This window comes from Parasteatoda tepidariorum, chromosome 1 (assembly GCF_982258835.1).
Source record: "Parasteatoda tepidariorum strain Cologne lab strain chromosome 1, Ptep-v5.0, whole genome shotgun sequence".
Classification (NCBI taxonomy): domain Eukaryota; kingdom Metazoa; phylum Arthropoda; class Arachnida; order Araneae; family Theridiidae; genus Parasteatoda; species Parasteatoda tepidariorum.
In genome coordinates, this window is record NC_141755.1 from 59,322,191 (window position 1) to 59,338,621 (window position 16,431).

General features: G+C 32.0%; 1 protein-coding gene across 1 annotated transcript in view; it reads right to left on the minus strand.

The window, feature by feature from the left end:
- The window catches only part of LOC107445831 (kin of IRRE-like protein 3), a 282,976-nt gene that overhangs the window by 47,766 nt on the left and 218,779 nt on the right, over positions 1-16,431 (minus strand). The window contains exon 5 of the mRNA XM_043040440.3: positions 5,364-5,660. Coding sequence (XP_042896374.1) covers positions 5,364-5,660 — 297 coding nt within the window. The remainder of the gene's footprint in view (positions 1-5,363; positions 5,661-16,431) is intronic.

A 16,431-nucleotide genomic window follows, 5' to 3' on the forward strand; every position in this document is an offset into this window, starting at 1 on the left:
CCCCTTAAGGTGTATTTAATGAAATCAAATATCCATAAAATGCTTCTGTGTAACTCATGATACATTATTTTTCCTTTTAATAATGCTTTTTTAAGAGGATTCGGGATGCATTTTTAAAAATTTTTCCTTAAATAACATGCAGACTCTTGCATTTTTTGTACTAAATGTGCAATTTAAAAAGTATGCGAAATTTGCTCACAGTTCATCATGAGGTAGTTTTGCAAAAATTTAAAAACCTTAAAAACTAATTTAATTTTGAAAATAATTGAAATTATTACGTCTCAGTATTAATAATTTTTACCTTCAGCAATTTTAACACGTATCTACTAGAATTTATTTTTTCTATTACTATTTACTTTACAATTAACTTTCCTTTCCTTTTCCGAGAATAAAATTATTATTCCTTTCACATAAATCAATTTCGAATTCGTAAGCAATTTTATCCAAAAGTCACTTGAAATACTATTTTATGATCAGGTATAACATTAAAATTCAGCCAATTTTGTTTTTTTTTAAACAAAAGAATTAACGTAAAAAAATAATCAAAACCCGACAATTTACTGTTATTATTTTTATCTGTATGTTTTATTTATGGAATAAATGTAAAGAGGGTGTTAGTTCGGAAAAACAATAAAGACCAAAGGGAATTGGGAGAGTAACATTCTATCCATACATTATGACACACTAAGCCATAGAGCAGGATGGTCTCTAAATATATAATACGCTTGGAGAGTAAGAAGTTATTGAAGCTTAGTAAGAAAATGTATTATAAACTGAAGCGGGACCACGTTGAGGAAATGACCAAAATAAACTCTCCTTCTAACTGAATGGTACCTGAATATATTTGGCGGATGAACTGGCATGGACAGTAGACTCGAGATTTCTACGCAGCTTCTATTCTTTATTTATAAGCCAAGACTCCAGATTTAAGCTGTTGTACAGAGTTTGTGGAAGCAAAAGAATTCACAAGTGTTCTGGGCCAATCGATTGGAGGGGGAAATTGATTTTTCTCTCTCCTTCTAACCTTGCAATTTAAGGTGAATTACACTTCCAATTTTATCAAAAGTCTAGACTAGTTTAAGATGGTTAAATTAGGAAATGGAACTAATTAAATTTAGAGCAGGAAACAAATTAAATAAAAAGTTACTCGTACTTGTTTAAAGTTGGATACTACAACAAATTACGAAACATTTAGATGAGTTACGGATTGAGTAAATATTATTTCTACAAAAATTTATGTTTTTATTTTAAAAAGATCCTTTTATGTTTTAGAAAAAAACCCATCACTTTCTGATTTACTGGCGATTAAAACTAGCCGTGATACGGCTAGATTTTTAGTTATAGATTTGTTTAACACTTTCTAAAAGCATCTTTGTACTAAACTAGTTAGAGTAGCTGTCACAGATATTATGGTAATCAATTTAAAACAACTAAGAGGTAAAGTAAACAATTTATGTATATAAATGCTTTTTTCACATAAAATTTAACCATTTCTATATTTAATCAAAATATCTCACCGAAGGTCGCTTGAGATTTTGTTTCCTATCAGGTGGTCGAAATCACAGAAGGAAACCCAAATGTGACACGCAAATAATGTAGCGCGAAAGAAGGTTGTTTTCAACAAAATAAGTTTTTCACTCAAGAGGCTATTTGCTCAGTAGAATATTGCTTATACGATAGTTAATTTACATAATATTTTAATTTCAATGTGCCTTGTCAACGTAAAACTATCTCCGACGGAAATATTATTCTAGGTAACGTTATTTTGCGAGATTAAGAGCTGCAATTAGGTGTTTTTGCAATTAGGTAGTTAGGTATTTTAGTTTACTCAATTTGTCTATTGAGCTGAGTCTTCGTGATTGTTTTCAGAATTTTGTAAGCTAGAGAGTGTACATGCATCCTGTGTCAGTTATGCCGCTTAAACCTTGGAAGTAAACATTTTAGGTTTGTTTCTGTAACACAAAATAACGGACAAAAATTGTCTACATTATAAGTTAGCAGTCATAAGTTAAACTAGAAATTTTATTGCTTTTTCCTCTAGTATTTTTTATTCTTACTTACATTTAAAGTTCAATTCATTAAAAATTTAATGCAACTATATTTCTACATGGAGAAAACAGTTCGGGTAAAGTTACGGTACTCTACTGTAACAATATTTCATTTTCAGAAATAAAATAAAAAAAAAATGCATAGTTTAGGTGTTAAGGTTAATAAAACCTAAGTACGCAGCATTTGGCCGGGATAGCCTGGTCGATGGGGCACTGTACTCATGTCCGAGATTTCGTGGGTTCGAATCCCACCGGCCGAAGACTCCCCGTGTTGTATAGTGACTGATGCGCGTTAAATCTGTCGAGTCGCAAAAGTCCCATGTTCCCATAACAAGTCAATACTTCTGGGGGTACTGGATTGGAGATCGATCGTTCTCTGATTCAGGTCAAAATTACGATCTGTGGTTGAATGAATGGATGTATAAATGGGCCCGCCCTATGGTAAGCGTTGTGACGTATGGTGTGGCAGAAGTTGAATTCTTAGCCATAGATGGCGCCGCTGGAAAAACATGAATAATCGCACCCCCTCTGCTTAAAACAGGCATGCGTCAACAACAACGCAGCATTTAAAGTATTAATTCGGTATTTTTTATGCCATGATCTAAGCTATCAAAATAAAAATACCAAATTTTAACATATATATTATAATGCAATACTTCATTATGAATTTCACCAAAAAATCATTACCAAAACTCTTAAGATTAAAATAACCGTGCTTTTTGGTGTTCCCATAGATCTAGAAAAACAGAAAATGATATCATATTCTGGTAGTTTAAACCATACTTTTCTTTCTTAGTGTATATGTAAGTATTACATTTCATTCAAAACATACATTCCAAGTCATTATTAAAACAAGATGTTTTGTGCAAAGACTTGAAAGTGTTTTAATTTTTAATTTTTACAGCCAAGTACAGCCATTTAGTTTTGAGCAAAAAAGTAGTAAAAAACGTTACAGATAAAATTTAATGAATAAATATATTACTTTCGAATGGAACAAAAATTACGTCGACTTCTTACAATTCGCAATAAAATAAAAATTTGTAAAAGCTTATTATTAGAAACAAAAAGTAATTAAACATGTGATCATATTTCTTGCAAATAATCTATAGAACTTTAAAAAAAATACAAACCCATCTAACTATGATTAACCGCAACTAACTTAAAAAATAAAAAAAAAACACACAAAAGATTTCAAAAGACAAAAAGATCTTTCATAAAGAGCACGTAAGGAAATCCCCAAAATTCAAACTTTTCTTCATTTCCAGCATTTTTTGATTCAAAGATCTTTTATGAAAAGGTTTTTCAGTAATGACCGACTTGTTTTAAGTACGGCACGTCTGTTTCTTTCTTTTTATGACCTATAAGAATTTATGAAAGGCATTTTTTGAACTCTGAAGTTGTACTTCAGATCGCTTACAACGAAGAGGCTGAACTGAGTGATGGAGATTCCTTCTTTTTTTTCTAAACTAAATCGCTATTTTATGAATGAGTACTCGAAGCAAATTGTGGGCAATCGTCGGGGAGAAACATATTGTAAGAATTTCAGGAAGAAAGGGGAGGAGTGGAATAATTTTATGTAACAAAAGGAAAATGTAACGACCTTATTTTTATGAGAACTTAGAAAAGGTTTCGATTTCTTGGTGGCTCCATTCTAAGTTGAGTTTGATTTTTTTTTTCATCATTGTAATAAAATAAATTATTTTTCCGATAAAAATGTTTAAATATATGGATTTTACTTACGGTCATGTTTTACACTTTGTTCTGTCGCTATTAGAAGTGCGAATATTTTTTTCGTGAGATAGTGATAAAGACAATTGTTTTTTTTTTCACCTCAAAAAAAAAATCCCTCCGAAGAAAAATAATTTTCATCTGTCTAATTTATGTTCGAGATAATTTTGTTGGCGTAGTGAATTAGTATTAATAACCATTGTTTACCTGACAATACTATATTCATGTATGTGTGGTATCTTTTTTTCTTTATTATTTATTGGGTTTAATTTGAGTTGTTTGCAACACATTGAGTAATAGCTTAGTTTTTTTTTAAACTTAAAATTGCTATTAAATGCACTTATAATGAACAAGTACAACTTCTTTCCGACAATGGAAAGGTGTGAGAGCATAAAATTCTTTATAGCAGAAGCATTTTTTAAGCACAATTCTTAATTGCCTGCTCTTTATTTTAGTTTGCTTTATAATTATTACTTTCTGCAACATACTAGGAAGGTTTGAAAAAATAATATTTTTTCTTTATAATTTACTTGTAAGAAAATATTTATTTTTTTGTATTAAACTATTTAACTGTCTAGATTTGAGTGAGCATTAGAACCAATGATTCGGCCGAATTTAGTTTTAAGTGTTTTTAAAAAATTTTTTTACCAAGTTTGTCGTAAAATAAGAACAATAATTTTGAAAACTAGAATTTCCGGTTAACCGCTGCGATGTGAACTGAAAAAGTATCAAATTAATGGCTTAAATAACGTATATTTTGATTAGTTTAACCAGAATTATGAATATTTTTTTTATCATAACTGTCATAACTGTATAGTACTTTAAATTTTTCTGAATTGTTTTTCCTTGTGCAAATGTCTCTAAAAAAGGTTTTCAGTTTGTGTAATATCGTAGCTGCTTTGAAAGTGAACAAGCAGCATTTGAAGTTGCTCGAAAATTCGATATATATTTATCAACAAAATAAGATATAGTAAAAGTAGCCAGTTAACTAAATTTTCACATTGTTTTGGTTATGCTGCGCAGCATATATTTTATTTTTTAGAAAATCAACTCCAGTTCAACTGCACTCCCCAAAATATATATGCGATATAAGCTTATTTTTTTTCTGAATCAAATTTTCTGCTGTCTTAAAAATTTCATTTTTTTCTTTTTAAATAGCAGTTTTGATTCTGAAACGACTATTCAGACCTTATTTTGTTGTCAGAGAAGACAATGGTAAACTTAGAACTAAATTACTCATAAGTAATATAAAGATATTGCGTTTTTGCTTTTAGTAGAACTAACAGAATATCGGAACTCTTAGCAGCTTATTGTTAAACTGTGACTGTTTTTTTTTTATAGTTTTTGGATAAAATTACGTTACATAAAAGTAATTTATGGGTTCTAATTTAATTCAAAACTTTGCAATCCACTGTCACCGAGGTAAATTTCAATTTTATTTTGTCTGGTTCATATAACCACTCTTAGCAAAAAAAAGGGAGAAAAAAAAACAATATCAACAAAGTACAAATTATTTAAAACAGCACATGTATGTAAAATTATAAATAACATTGTGCTATAACTTAAAAACTGTGATATGTTACCTACAGTGCACTTCTAGTTTCCAGCTGTCTTCAATAGCACTCCCCGGTATGCGGACATTATCTGCTTGGCAGGAAATGAATTTGCCATTGTCCTCGCTAGAGGGCGTCATGGTCAATATACTGGTGGTAATGTTCCCTTGAGATACCATTTTGTCAACAGAACTTTTTAGACGTGTACTCCCTTTACGCCATGTAATCACCGCTGGTGGCCTGGATCCCTGTGCTTCACATTCAAATTGGACACTTTTACCAGCCGAAAGACGTTTTCTTTTTCCTTTTATGGTAACTGTTACTGGTTTGACTGCAATGAGAAGAAAAATATTGTTATAGCTCTAGAACATTTAGAAAAAAAAAAAAACACCATGGCGTTTTAAAAGTGATTGTGCGAATAAACAAATGATTTAATTTAGGTAGATTTTAGGTTATTTTTAGAAAATTTATTTTAAGGATAAATTTAATATCTACGTTGTAAAAACTTTTGGTGAGTAGGCGCCATTCTTTGTGTTGATGTAAATTAAATACATTTTAAGCAGAGAACTGTAGTTATGGTGCAAAACACGTTAGATAAAATTAGCAAAATAACGAATATATGGAAGAATTAGGGCGAATACTTTACTAAGCATGCGGTTATTTTTAAACGAAATGGTTTTGAAATGAAACCATTAAATCGAAAATGTGTATAGTTAGTCAACAAACAAAAAATTAATAAATAAAACTATAACAGCTGAAAATTAAATTAACTGCGACTATAAACAGTAAACATTTTAGTTTACTTCAACATCAAGAATCGTGACCACTGTGCTCAAAACTTTTTGCAGTGTATAGATTTAAAAAAAAATAATGTGCAATAAAAAAAATTATTTAAAAATGTGCCTACGTGCATGCACTGTAAAATAATATCATCAATAAATAATATACGATAAAAAAATTTTTTTATATAAAAGTAAGAACATGTTTTTTTTTAATTAATCTGAAGGTGAATATGGTGTATTTCCAATTTAAAGGGACATTTGAAATATTTTTAAGTTTAAAATTGCAAATTTCATTCATTCACTTTCAGTGGAAAGTTTATATATTGCATAATAAATTTTCAAAATACAAGAATGGCATGCATAAATATAATCCTTTTAAAAGACTAAATTCTTTAAATTGAAGAGTTCGCAATTAAAAAAAATACTAAGTGTAAGTAAAACATGCAATAAAAATTTCAAACTTTTCCTCTTTTGTTTCTTCCTTCAGTGAAGTTTCAGAGTTTAACTTACTAATTTTAAAAATATTATTTGTTAGGTTAATATTAGTATTCGGTAAACTCTGACTACTTTAAGTTTACACTTATTAATATTTAAATAAGCAAATACTGCTTTTAAGGAAACTAACAACAATTATTTGTTTAACATGTTTTAAAATTAATAAACGGAAAGCAAGGTAAATAAAACTGTGCCAAATAATTTTTTGAGATAAAATTTTGATTCTTTTACACCAAATTATAGCTTGAATACATTAAAAAAGTTCTTCAGAAAAACACAATTGTATGGAAGTTTTTAAAAATGTGACTCCACTAAAGTTTTTATTTCAAAACATTAATAATTATTATCCGCATCCTCATACATATGTGTTGATTTGATTATAATTGTCAAAGCATAGGTACTTTGTTATAGTGAATTTTTCAATAGCACATAATATAATAATATCGCGTTTATATTTTACATGATCAAATTTCTTAATACCCTGTGCATTTTAAAGGTAAGTTCCGAAATGCATTAAGCTTTAAATGCATTTAAGTTAATATTAAGTTAACTATAATCAGCAAATTCACAAGTTTTAAGTTAAATTCCTTATTAATTTCCTAAAATATTAAGTCGAATGTTACTTATATGATATGCTTACTTTATTGATTATAATGATTAAAAATATATTTTAATTTTCTTCTTCATTTATATACTCAATGATGTTTATTGTACGGAGTAGCCATTTGCACCACATTTTTCTCACGGAATTCAGTTTAGTTTTGCCACTTTCAAAAAATGAGTGCAGGACCGACAGCTCTGCAAAAAATTCCTGATCAAATTGCGGTAAAAAGTACCGGCACTCAGAGTGCCGCTATTTTTTTTGGAGTAAAATTTAGTTTCACTGGAGCGTAATAAGGAACAAAAAATCTGATGTATCGTAATTTCTACTGTTATAATTATCGAATCATTGAAACATTCTAATTAAAGAAATATTGCTGAAAAAAATTACGGTGCAATATTTTATGGAAAAATTCGATTTTACGGTGAAATGGATTGCGCAGATGTTGCAAAAAAGAACTGGTGCTTTAATTACAAATATGCTGCCATAATTTGATCTGGAAATTTTTGTAGAGTTGGGCATTTGAATACTGGACTCTTAAAAGAACGAGTTATTTTCTATTTCACAAAAATTAAACAAATAAACAAATATACTGATTTCTCTATTCTGTTTCTTAACTACATAAATTATAATAAACATTAAACTGAAGCAATCCTTAATAAGAAATTATATGTGTATTATGCTTCTTTTTTAAAAACTATGTTTTTCACTTTTTCTTATCCTAATTATGTCAGATCTGAAGAAAGAATTTTTTTTAAAACTAATTATAGAATTATTATCAAGGTACACAACAGTTTCTTAAAAAAATATGTTTAATTTTTCAGAACCATTCAATCACTTCGATTTCAACTTTTGAGGTCAAAGTTCAGTTGACAAATAAAGTCTCTTTTTTCAGATTATACACCTTTTTAACTAAAAATGTTTAGATGATTTTAAAATCAATTGATTAATCAAATGTATCAACTGTTTCACTCCATTCATTATGCCCATGCAGCAAGATCTCCTTCTTTACAAGATAATTTTATTTTTATCCTTCAAAGTATTCTACTACCCTACTTACACTGTGAGAATTCCAACTCAAATAAGGGTAAAAAGTACCGTCACTCAGGGTGCTGTTATTTTTACTGTAAAATCCATTTTTACCGAAATATGTTACGGAACAAAATATCTAATACACGGTAATTTTCACATTAATAATTACCGAAAAATCACTGAATCATGCTAATTATATAAACATTACAGTAAAATTTACGGTATTATATTTCACTGTACCAATGGATTTTACGGATGATGCTATTAAAATGTCTTTATTTTATATCGTAATTTGATTCCAATTTTTTTTTAACTGTGTGCAGGGGTATTTTGAAATCACCTCTCCTCTCATGAATTATCAGAATCCTTGTCTAAGATGAAGTCGTAGAAGTATTCACTTTCGGGGACGCAAACCATTATTCAAACAAATAAAAACCAAAAAAAGAAGAAATTTTTTAACAAAATCTGGCGAATCAGTAAGGAAAATGACGGAAAGAGAAAATCAAAAACAGTTTTGTAACCTGTAGCTGCTTTAACAACCTTTTTACTACTCCTCTATCTTACTGATGTTTCTCGACATTTTTAATATTGTAAATTATTTCTTCCTTGGTAGTAATTCGTTAGATTTTGATAATTTTCATCGGTAAATATTACTTCTTGACCTCTAGCAGCATTCTTTTTTTCAATTGAACTTTTGACCAGGTTTCTGGAAATACTTAGCATGGAAGGTTAATACGGAACATCCCATATTTTTTAATAATTTCTTTTTAAATATTTGCTCGTCATTTCATTTCAAAAAAAATAAATATTTTTTATTTGAGTTCAAAGTAATTTAATCCATGAATTATCAACGAAATAAGATATAAACTTCAAGAAATAGTTTCACCAACAATTACTGATTTTTTTGAAGTTTTTCAAGTAAAGAGATTCGGTATAACGCTTTATTATGATCCATCATAAATTATACTTCATCTTCTATTTATTCCATTTTTTCCTTATTCTTCTCCGTCCTTTCTGGTCAAGAGGGGATTACTTTTCTCTCTACATCCATGGCCTATAGCACCTAAGAATTTATAGCTGACCGCGTTGTCTGCTGACGAAAAACAGAATGCTGTGATCAGCAACTATAAGGGGGATGCAATATTTCATATAACTATAACTATTTCAGGGCATCATTATAGATCTCCTATCAAATCCAAATGGCTTACTGTTTTTCGTTACGAAGAGCATAAAAGTTTATTTGTTGATGGTAGGGTAATAAAGAATTTATCAATAAAAAAAATCGATGAAAAGGAAAAATCATATTAAAATATGAAACAAATTTCTTAAATTGTTTGCAAAGTAATAAATAATGTAATTATTCTTAAGAAATTTGCATACCGAATAGTAAATGAATGGTGATACATTGATCTAATTATGTAGAATTTAACTATTTTTAAGAACTAATAATTTTGTTTTATTAACGTCTAACTTTATTGAGCTGCTGTTCTTCAAATTTCCGTGCTATTGCAATGATGTTTAAGTTCATTTTAGTTGTAAAAAGAATTTTTTTTGTGAGTGAAAAGCATTCGAAAAGAATATTATCATAGTAAGAACTTCTTAGATTAAAAATTAATAATTTATTTAGAATATTTCACTTTTAAAGATTGAACTAAAAAAATAAGAAGAAAGAAAACGAATGCGAAGTCATTCATAAACTAACATTTGATTTATAGCCAATTTAATGTCCTAAACATACATATTGATGACTACCATAGATAAGCATAAAATTTGTGGACTAGTCTTATCTGAATGTGACAAGTTTTCGAATTCTTCAACAGAGTTATTCTTCGGTTGAAACAACCATGAGTAGGCGATTCTATGTTCGAAATACTCGTAATTGGGTTTCACAGAACTGTGCAAAAATATTTCAAACTATCTTCAAAGGAAATAATAACTGACAACCTCATGAATTCAAAATTGAAACAGGTTATACTCTTTTTCTGTGCTAAATAAGTAGTCTCAGAAATGAGGTGGAGGGAGAAAAGCGTGAAAGAGATGTTCGTTGGCTGCCGGGTGGATTCGAACTAATAATCTTCTGGTTCTCAATAAAATCCCCTGGCCAACGCAGTTGTAAATGTTGGATTTTGTTGAGAGCAAATCAGACTGAAAGTCACGTAGAACAAACTGAAAACTTAACTTTATTTACATAAAAGAATATAAAAACAATAAGATGTTGCCAGCACTGAAAACTCAAACTATCTAACTAATCTTGAACTCAAACTTCAACATCCTCCCCACCCTGGTCGACCTCGAGGGGGAGGACCAGAGCTACCGGACGGGTTATATTGTGACCATTAACTCTCAGCTCACAGGATCTTATTTTTCCATCTCGTCCTTCATGCAAGTTCACCACTCTAGCTTTCTTCCACATGTGACGTGGTCGGACATCTTCTTGTAGAAGTACAATATCGCCAATTCGGATGTTAATGATATTGTCCTGATTGCGCTTGACAACTCCTATTAGGCGTTCCCACCAGCCTCCCCACCAAGCCACTCGTGGGGCGATAAATTTCCTAGTTATGCCATTTTGGGCATAGTATTGCTGAGTTTTAGCTGATGACAGAACTTGCCATAATAGAATCAAGTCCTTATTTGCTGCATGAAAAGTGGTAGCATTGTCGGTATAGATTGTGTGTGGGAGTCCTCTGCGGCCAACAAAACGTTGTAGTTCCAAAAGAAATTTGTCTGTGGTAAGATCCGACACAAGTTCGATGTGTAATGCACGTGCTGTTGCGCAAGTAAATAGTGTTATGTAGGCTGTGTCTCTTGATTTCAAACATCGAGTGTTCACGGGTCCAGCAAAATCAATTCCTGTGGTAGTAAATGGAGCAGAAGGTACAACTCTTTCAGGAGGTAAAGGAGCCTCGATTTGTTTTCCGTATTTCGCTTTGGACAGCTTGCAAGGTAGGCATTTGTGAATAACTTGCTTTATAGCTTGACGTCCTCTTAAAATCCAGAAGGTTGAACGTAACTCGGACAGGATTATACGCACACCTAAATGGTGAAGTCGTATGTGGGTATGCTGGATCAAAAGGTGGACAAAATAGTGTTTACCATCGAGCAATAAAGGGTGTCGAGTATCAGAAGAAATGTTTGAAAATTGCAGCCTTCCCCCAAGGCGCAAATAATTATCTTCGAGAAAGGGATGGAAACAGGAAATTTTGGATTTTTTCGGCAGGGGACGTTCAGCTTTTAAGGCATTTATTTCAGCTGAGAAACATTGATTCTGTACAGTCTGTATCCAATAGTTTTTAGCTTTCTCTCTTTCATTACAATTCAGTTCGTGAGTTATGCGTTGCTGAGTCTTACAGTTGTATACAAAACGTAGTATCCAGGCAGTCACACGTAGAAGTTTCGTGTAAGAACTATAACGAGATATATCTATGATGGGTTCTGTAGTTGCAACGTAGGAGGATTGAAATTTGGTTTTTCGTGATTCAGCGTCAACTAAAGGCTGTGTACGTGTAGATAAAACTTTGATAGGCCAAGTTTCTGGATCATGTTTTAGCCATTTCGGGCCGTGCCACCAAGATTCTAAAATTGATAACTGTGATGGAAAGGTACCACGAGTAAGATGATCCGCAGGGTTATCTGTACCGGGACAGTGGCGCCATTGTGCTGAAGTAGTGTTTTGAAGAATTTCTGTTGTTCTGTTGCAGACAAATGTTTTCCAAAGGTTGGGATTTCCCTTTATCCAACTTAAAGCTACAGTAGAATCGCTCCATAGTATGGCAGTGTGGGAATTCATGTTCGTTTCCCTGCAAAAGTATCGGAGTAGGCGAGCTCCTAGTAGTGCAGCTAACAATTCAAGTCTCGGAAGGGTGACCCTTTTGATTGGGGCTAGTTTATTTCGACTGCAAATGAGATGGATCTCTGTAGAAATATCATCTGCGTGACGCGCGTACAAGCAAGCACCATATGCACGTTCCGAAGCGTCGCAAAACACATGCATGGTAACGTCGGAATTTTCGGAAAAGCCATTTATGGCTCCGTGTACAGAAGTTCGCCATCTTGGGATGCATGTTTCATTCAGATAGTGTAATTCATTTATCCACTTGTGCCACTGCTGTGCTACAGATGGAGGTAATAGTTCATCCCACTGAATACCACTAAGCCATGTATCTTGAAACAATATCTTTACAACTACTGTAACTGGAGCAAACAAGCCTAGAGGATCGTAAAACTTTGACATCAGCTTCAGTAGTAAGCGTTTTGTTACTGGTTCTTTACATGCTTGAACAATTTTTGTCTGCACATCAATTTGAAAAACATTACTGTTAGTATCCCATTTAACACCCAAGACTTGCGTGATATCCTTAAACGAGACGTTTTCTTGTTTCCACATATCTTTCAAAATCTTAGAATTTGTAGTCCATTTGTCTAATGGTAGGCTAATAAGTGATGTAAGTTGCTGCAGTTCTTGGTAAAGAATCAGAGCTTCAGTATCCGTAGACGTTCCGGTTACAAAATCATCCATATAGGTGTTATTCTCAATGTGTCTAGATGATGTAGGATATGCTTGTTTGTGTTTTGAAGCCAATTCACGAAGAGAAGCTGCTAATAAAAATGGACTAGAGACAAGTCCAAATGGAAGACGTGTGAATCGATAGGTTACAATTTTATCTTCAGTGCAGAGTTTCCCATCAGGAGTATATGTAGTATTGTACCAAATAAATCGTGTTGCATCTCTGTCTTCTTCTGCTAGAATCAGCTGCAGAAATGCTTGTCGCCCATCACTAGTGATTGCTATTTTAGAAAGTCGAAATCTCAACAATGTGGCTAAGATATCGGGAAGAAGATTTGGTCCTACTTCAAGAGCGTCGTTCAAAGATGGGTGACCTGGAGAATGTGAAGATGCATCAAAAACTATACGCCACTTAGTTTCTCCATTTGTGATTTTCTTTACTGCGTGATGGGGCAAGTAAAATAAACGTTCTTCATTATGTGTTTCTGAGACAACTTCAACGTGTTTTTTATCAATGTAATCTTGCATGTGCTCAATATATTTTTCTTTGAATTCTGAATTTGCATGCATTTTCCTTGTTAAAGATTTAAACCGTTGAATTGCGACTTCATAATTGTTCGACGAAAGTTGAACTTCTGGTTTCCAAGGCAATTTTACAACTCTTCTACCATCGATGATTTCAAAAGATTGATGAAAGTTCGTCAAGAATTCAGAGTTGTGAGGACTTATTTTTTGTTGTGTTGGTTGTATGCCAATGCTCTCTAAGTTCCAGAAATTTCGTACCACATTGTCTAATTCCTGAGTTGAAGTATCCACATCAACATTATGAACCGTTGAAATGAAGGAAACTGTTGCGTGTGATCGAGTTCCACTAAGTACCCAACCAAAACTTGATGGGACCAATGCCAGAGAATTCGACAACCTGACTGGAGCTTCAGAATTCATAACAATCCAGTAGAAATCTGCACCGATTAAAATCTCAATTGGCAAGTTCGACAATGAATCATCTGGATCAGCAAGTTTCATTTTCTTGTTTTTAGCAAAGAGTGAAACATCCGTTGATGAAGGTAGGTGTGATGCATATTTGTTGGAGCTTTCAAATGCAGTAACATTAACTTTAAATTTGTCCCAGATACTTGATAACTGAAATTTGACTTGTCTTCGCATGTAGCCAACATTAGCTGGGGATTCAAAGGCTTGAATGTCCAAATGTCTGGTTGAAATTACTGGAAGTTTTAAGGTATCCACAAGATTAGAAGAAACGAAACTAGATTGACTTCCACCATCCAAAAGACAACGTGTCAATTTTGTAATCCCAGTGGGCCCAGTTATGAAAACTCGTGCAGTTTGCAAATGAACGAAATTGGAAGGCGATACATCAATTTTGTTTGTAGATGTAGCCGCAGGCTGCTCATTGGTTAGAGGTTTGCATATTGATGCATGGTGTTTTCTCTTGCATTTGGAACAGACAAATTTTTCTCTACGAGGGCAATTTTTTTTGGTATGTCCTCGGTTAGTGCACAAAAAACATCTATTACTGGTCTTCAATTTCTGTATGCGCGCGTCTATGTCCGTTACAACATTGCACTGTTGAGGCCAATGTCCGACAGTTTCACAGAAAGGACAAAATGGTGACATTATTTTACTTTTGGTAACTGATTTAGAATTCACGTTAAAATTTTCTAAGGAGGATTTAATAGGATAGTCTGGAGCAAGTGAACCTTTAATATTACTTGCAGTAATTGATCCCTCGACCTCTTCTGATAAAAATTTCATTAATTTTGAAATATCGCTTTCACCAAAATTTTCACGTTTGGCATGTACAATCCAGTTACGACAGATTTCATGAGGAAAAGCACGAAGTATTTTAGGAGCCAAAATTCTTCCGTATGATTGAGTTTCTTCCCCTAAAGCATCTAAAGCCTGTATTCTTCGATTACAATCAATATATAACTCATTTATTGCTGCTGGAGAGTGATTTTTGACAGGTTTTAAGTTTTCTAAATAATCGAGATGAGCCTGTATTATTTTATCTTTATCGCCATATTTCGATTTCAAAATATTCTTTGTTGTTGCATATGTTTCTGCAGTTATATTAATTCCATCAACTATTCGTTTTGCTTCTCCATCTAAATATCCCCGCAAAAAAACATGCTTGTCAATCAGCGATAAACTTTCGTTTTTGTCGATACAGTTTTCAAAACGCTCCCAAAAACTATGGAATTCTTCAATTTCGCCGTAAAACGTATTTATTTTTATTGTAGGCAACTTTACTGTAACATTTGAAGACGAAGCTGAAAAATTATTTATATTGGCAGCTGTTGGCGATGTTTCAGAAATTGAATTCGTGTTCCGATTCGCTGTTCTTTTGAAATTAAATAACGCCAAATGAGCATTTTCTGTGTATCTTTCGCATTCTATTATGTCTTCCTGATATTCTTCATCATTTAAAAAATTATGTATTTCATCGTCTGCCAAGGTTAATTCTTTAATTTTATCTTGTAAACGTTCAATGTTGTATTCTTTTTCAGTTTGTGTACTAGCAGCATCGTTCAATTTCGTCGTTAGTTTCGTAATGGCGGTACGTAGCGTTGTTCGTTTGCGTTTAAATATTACAAGTTTTTCACTGCCGGTAGCCATTCCAATTCAGGTTTTTGACGAAAGTAATTATAAAAGGTTCAGTATGACTTACCGAGTTATTTCGGCACCAAATGTTGGATTTTGTTGAGAGCAAATCAGACTGAAAGTCACGTAGAACAAACTGAAAACTTAACTTTATTTACATAAAAGAATATAAAAACAATAAGATGTTGCCAGCACTGAAAACTCAAACTATCTAACTAATCTTGAACTCAAACTTCAACAGTATAGCTCAGTTCAGGAAAAGTTGAGCTTCATATAGTGGCAGCCATGCCAACACATCATGGTACACTAATTTCTAATTTCAATGGTACGAAAGTTGACAATTTGGAAAATAATTTAGTCAGTAGATAGATAATTTTAATGTAACTTTTTACTTATTTCGCTATATAATTAAAAAGTCTTAAGTAATGAAATATATAACTCTAACTCTTCAACACTTTCTGTACTGGTTTGAACAATATAATGTCTAGAGCATCCTACTACGAACCTGGGGTTTCATGGTTCGAATCCTGCCAACAGCCAATGAACATATCTCTCTCACCACTTTGTTTCTTCTACCACCGCATTACCTATTTGGTTCGGAACATTTTACACACATCTTTTCTCAATTTTTAAAAGTGTGATCATTTTGTATTAACTTATTTTGGACTAGGATATTAAAAACACATAATTTTTGATGAACAATATAAATTTTCGATAATTACATTCTAAAATCTTATTTAATATATATATATTCTTTTCAGTTTAAACAGTCTAAACTTATAGCAATTATATTCTAAATCAGTTTTGTAGTAACTGTTCAGTTTCTCAGATGAGCTATTTTGTGTTATATATAATTCATGCGCAATCCAAAAAAAAGTTTATTTTGGATTTCTAATTCAGCTGTTGTTCAATGACTGTAATTTAACAATAAAATTTTTAGAGTGCTTGATGCACGATTACCCACCAAACCACCAAATCGAATAAAGTAAACTGAATTTTAGGTTAATTAGGAAGATCAGTAGAATAGAAAAAAAATACTCTTTTGATCCAAATAAACTTC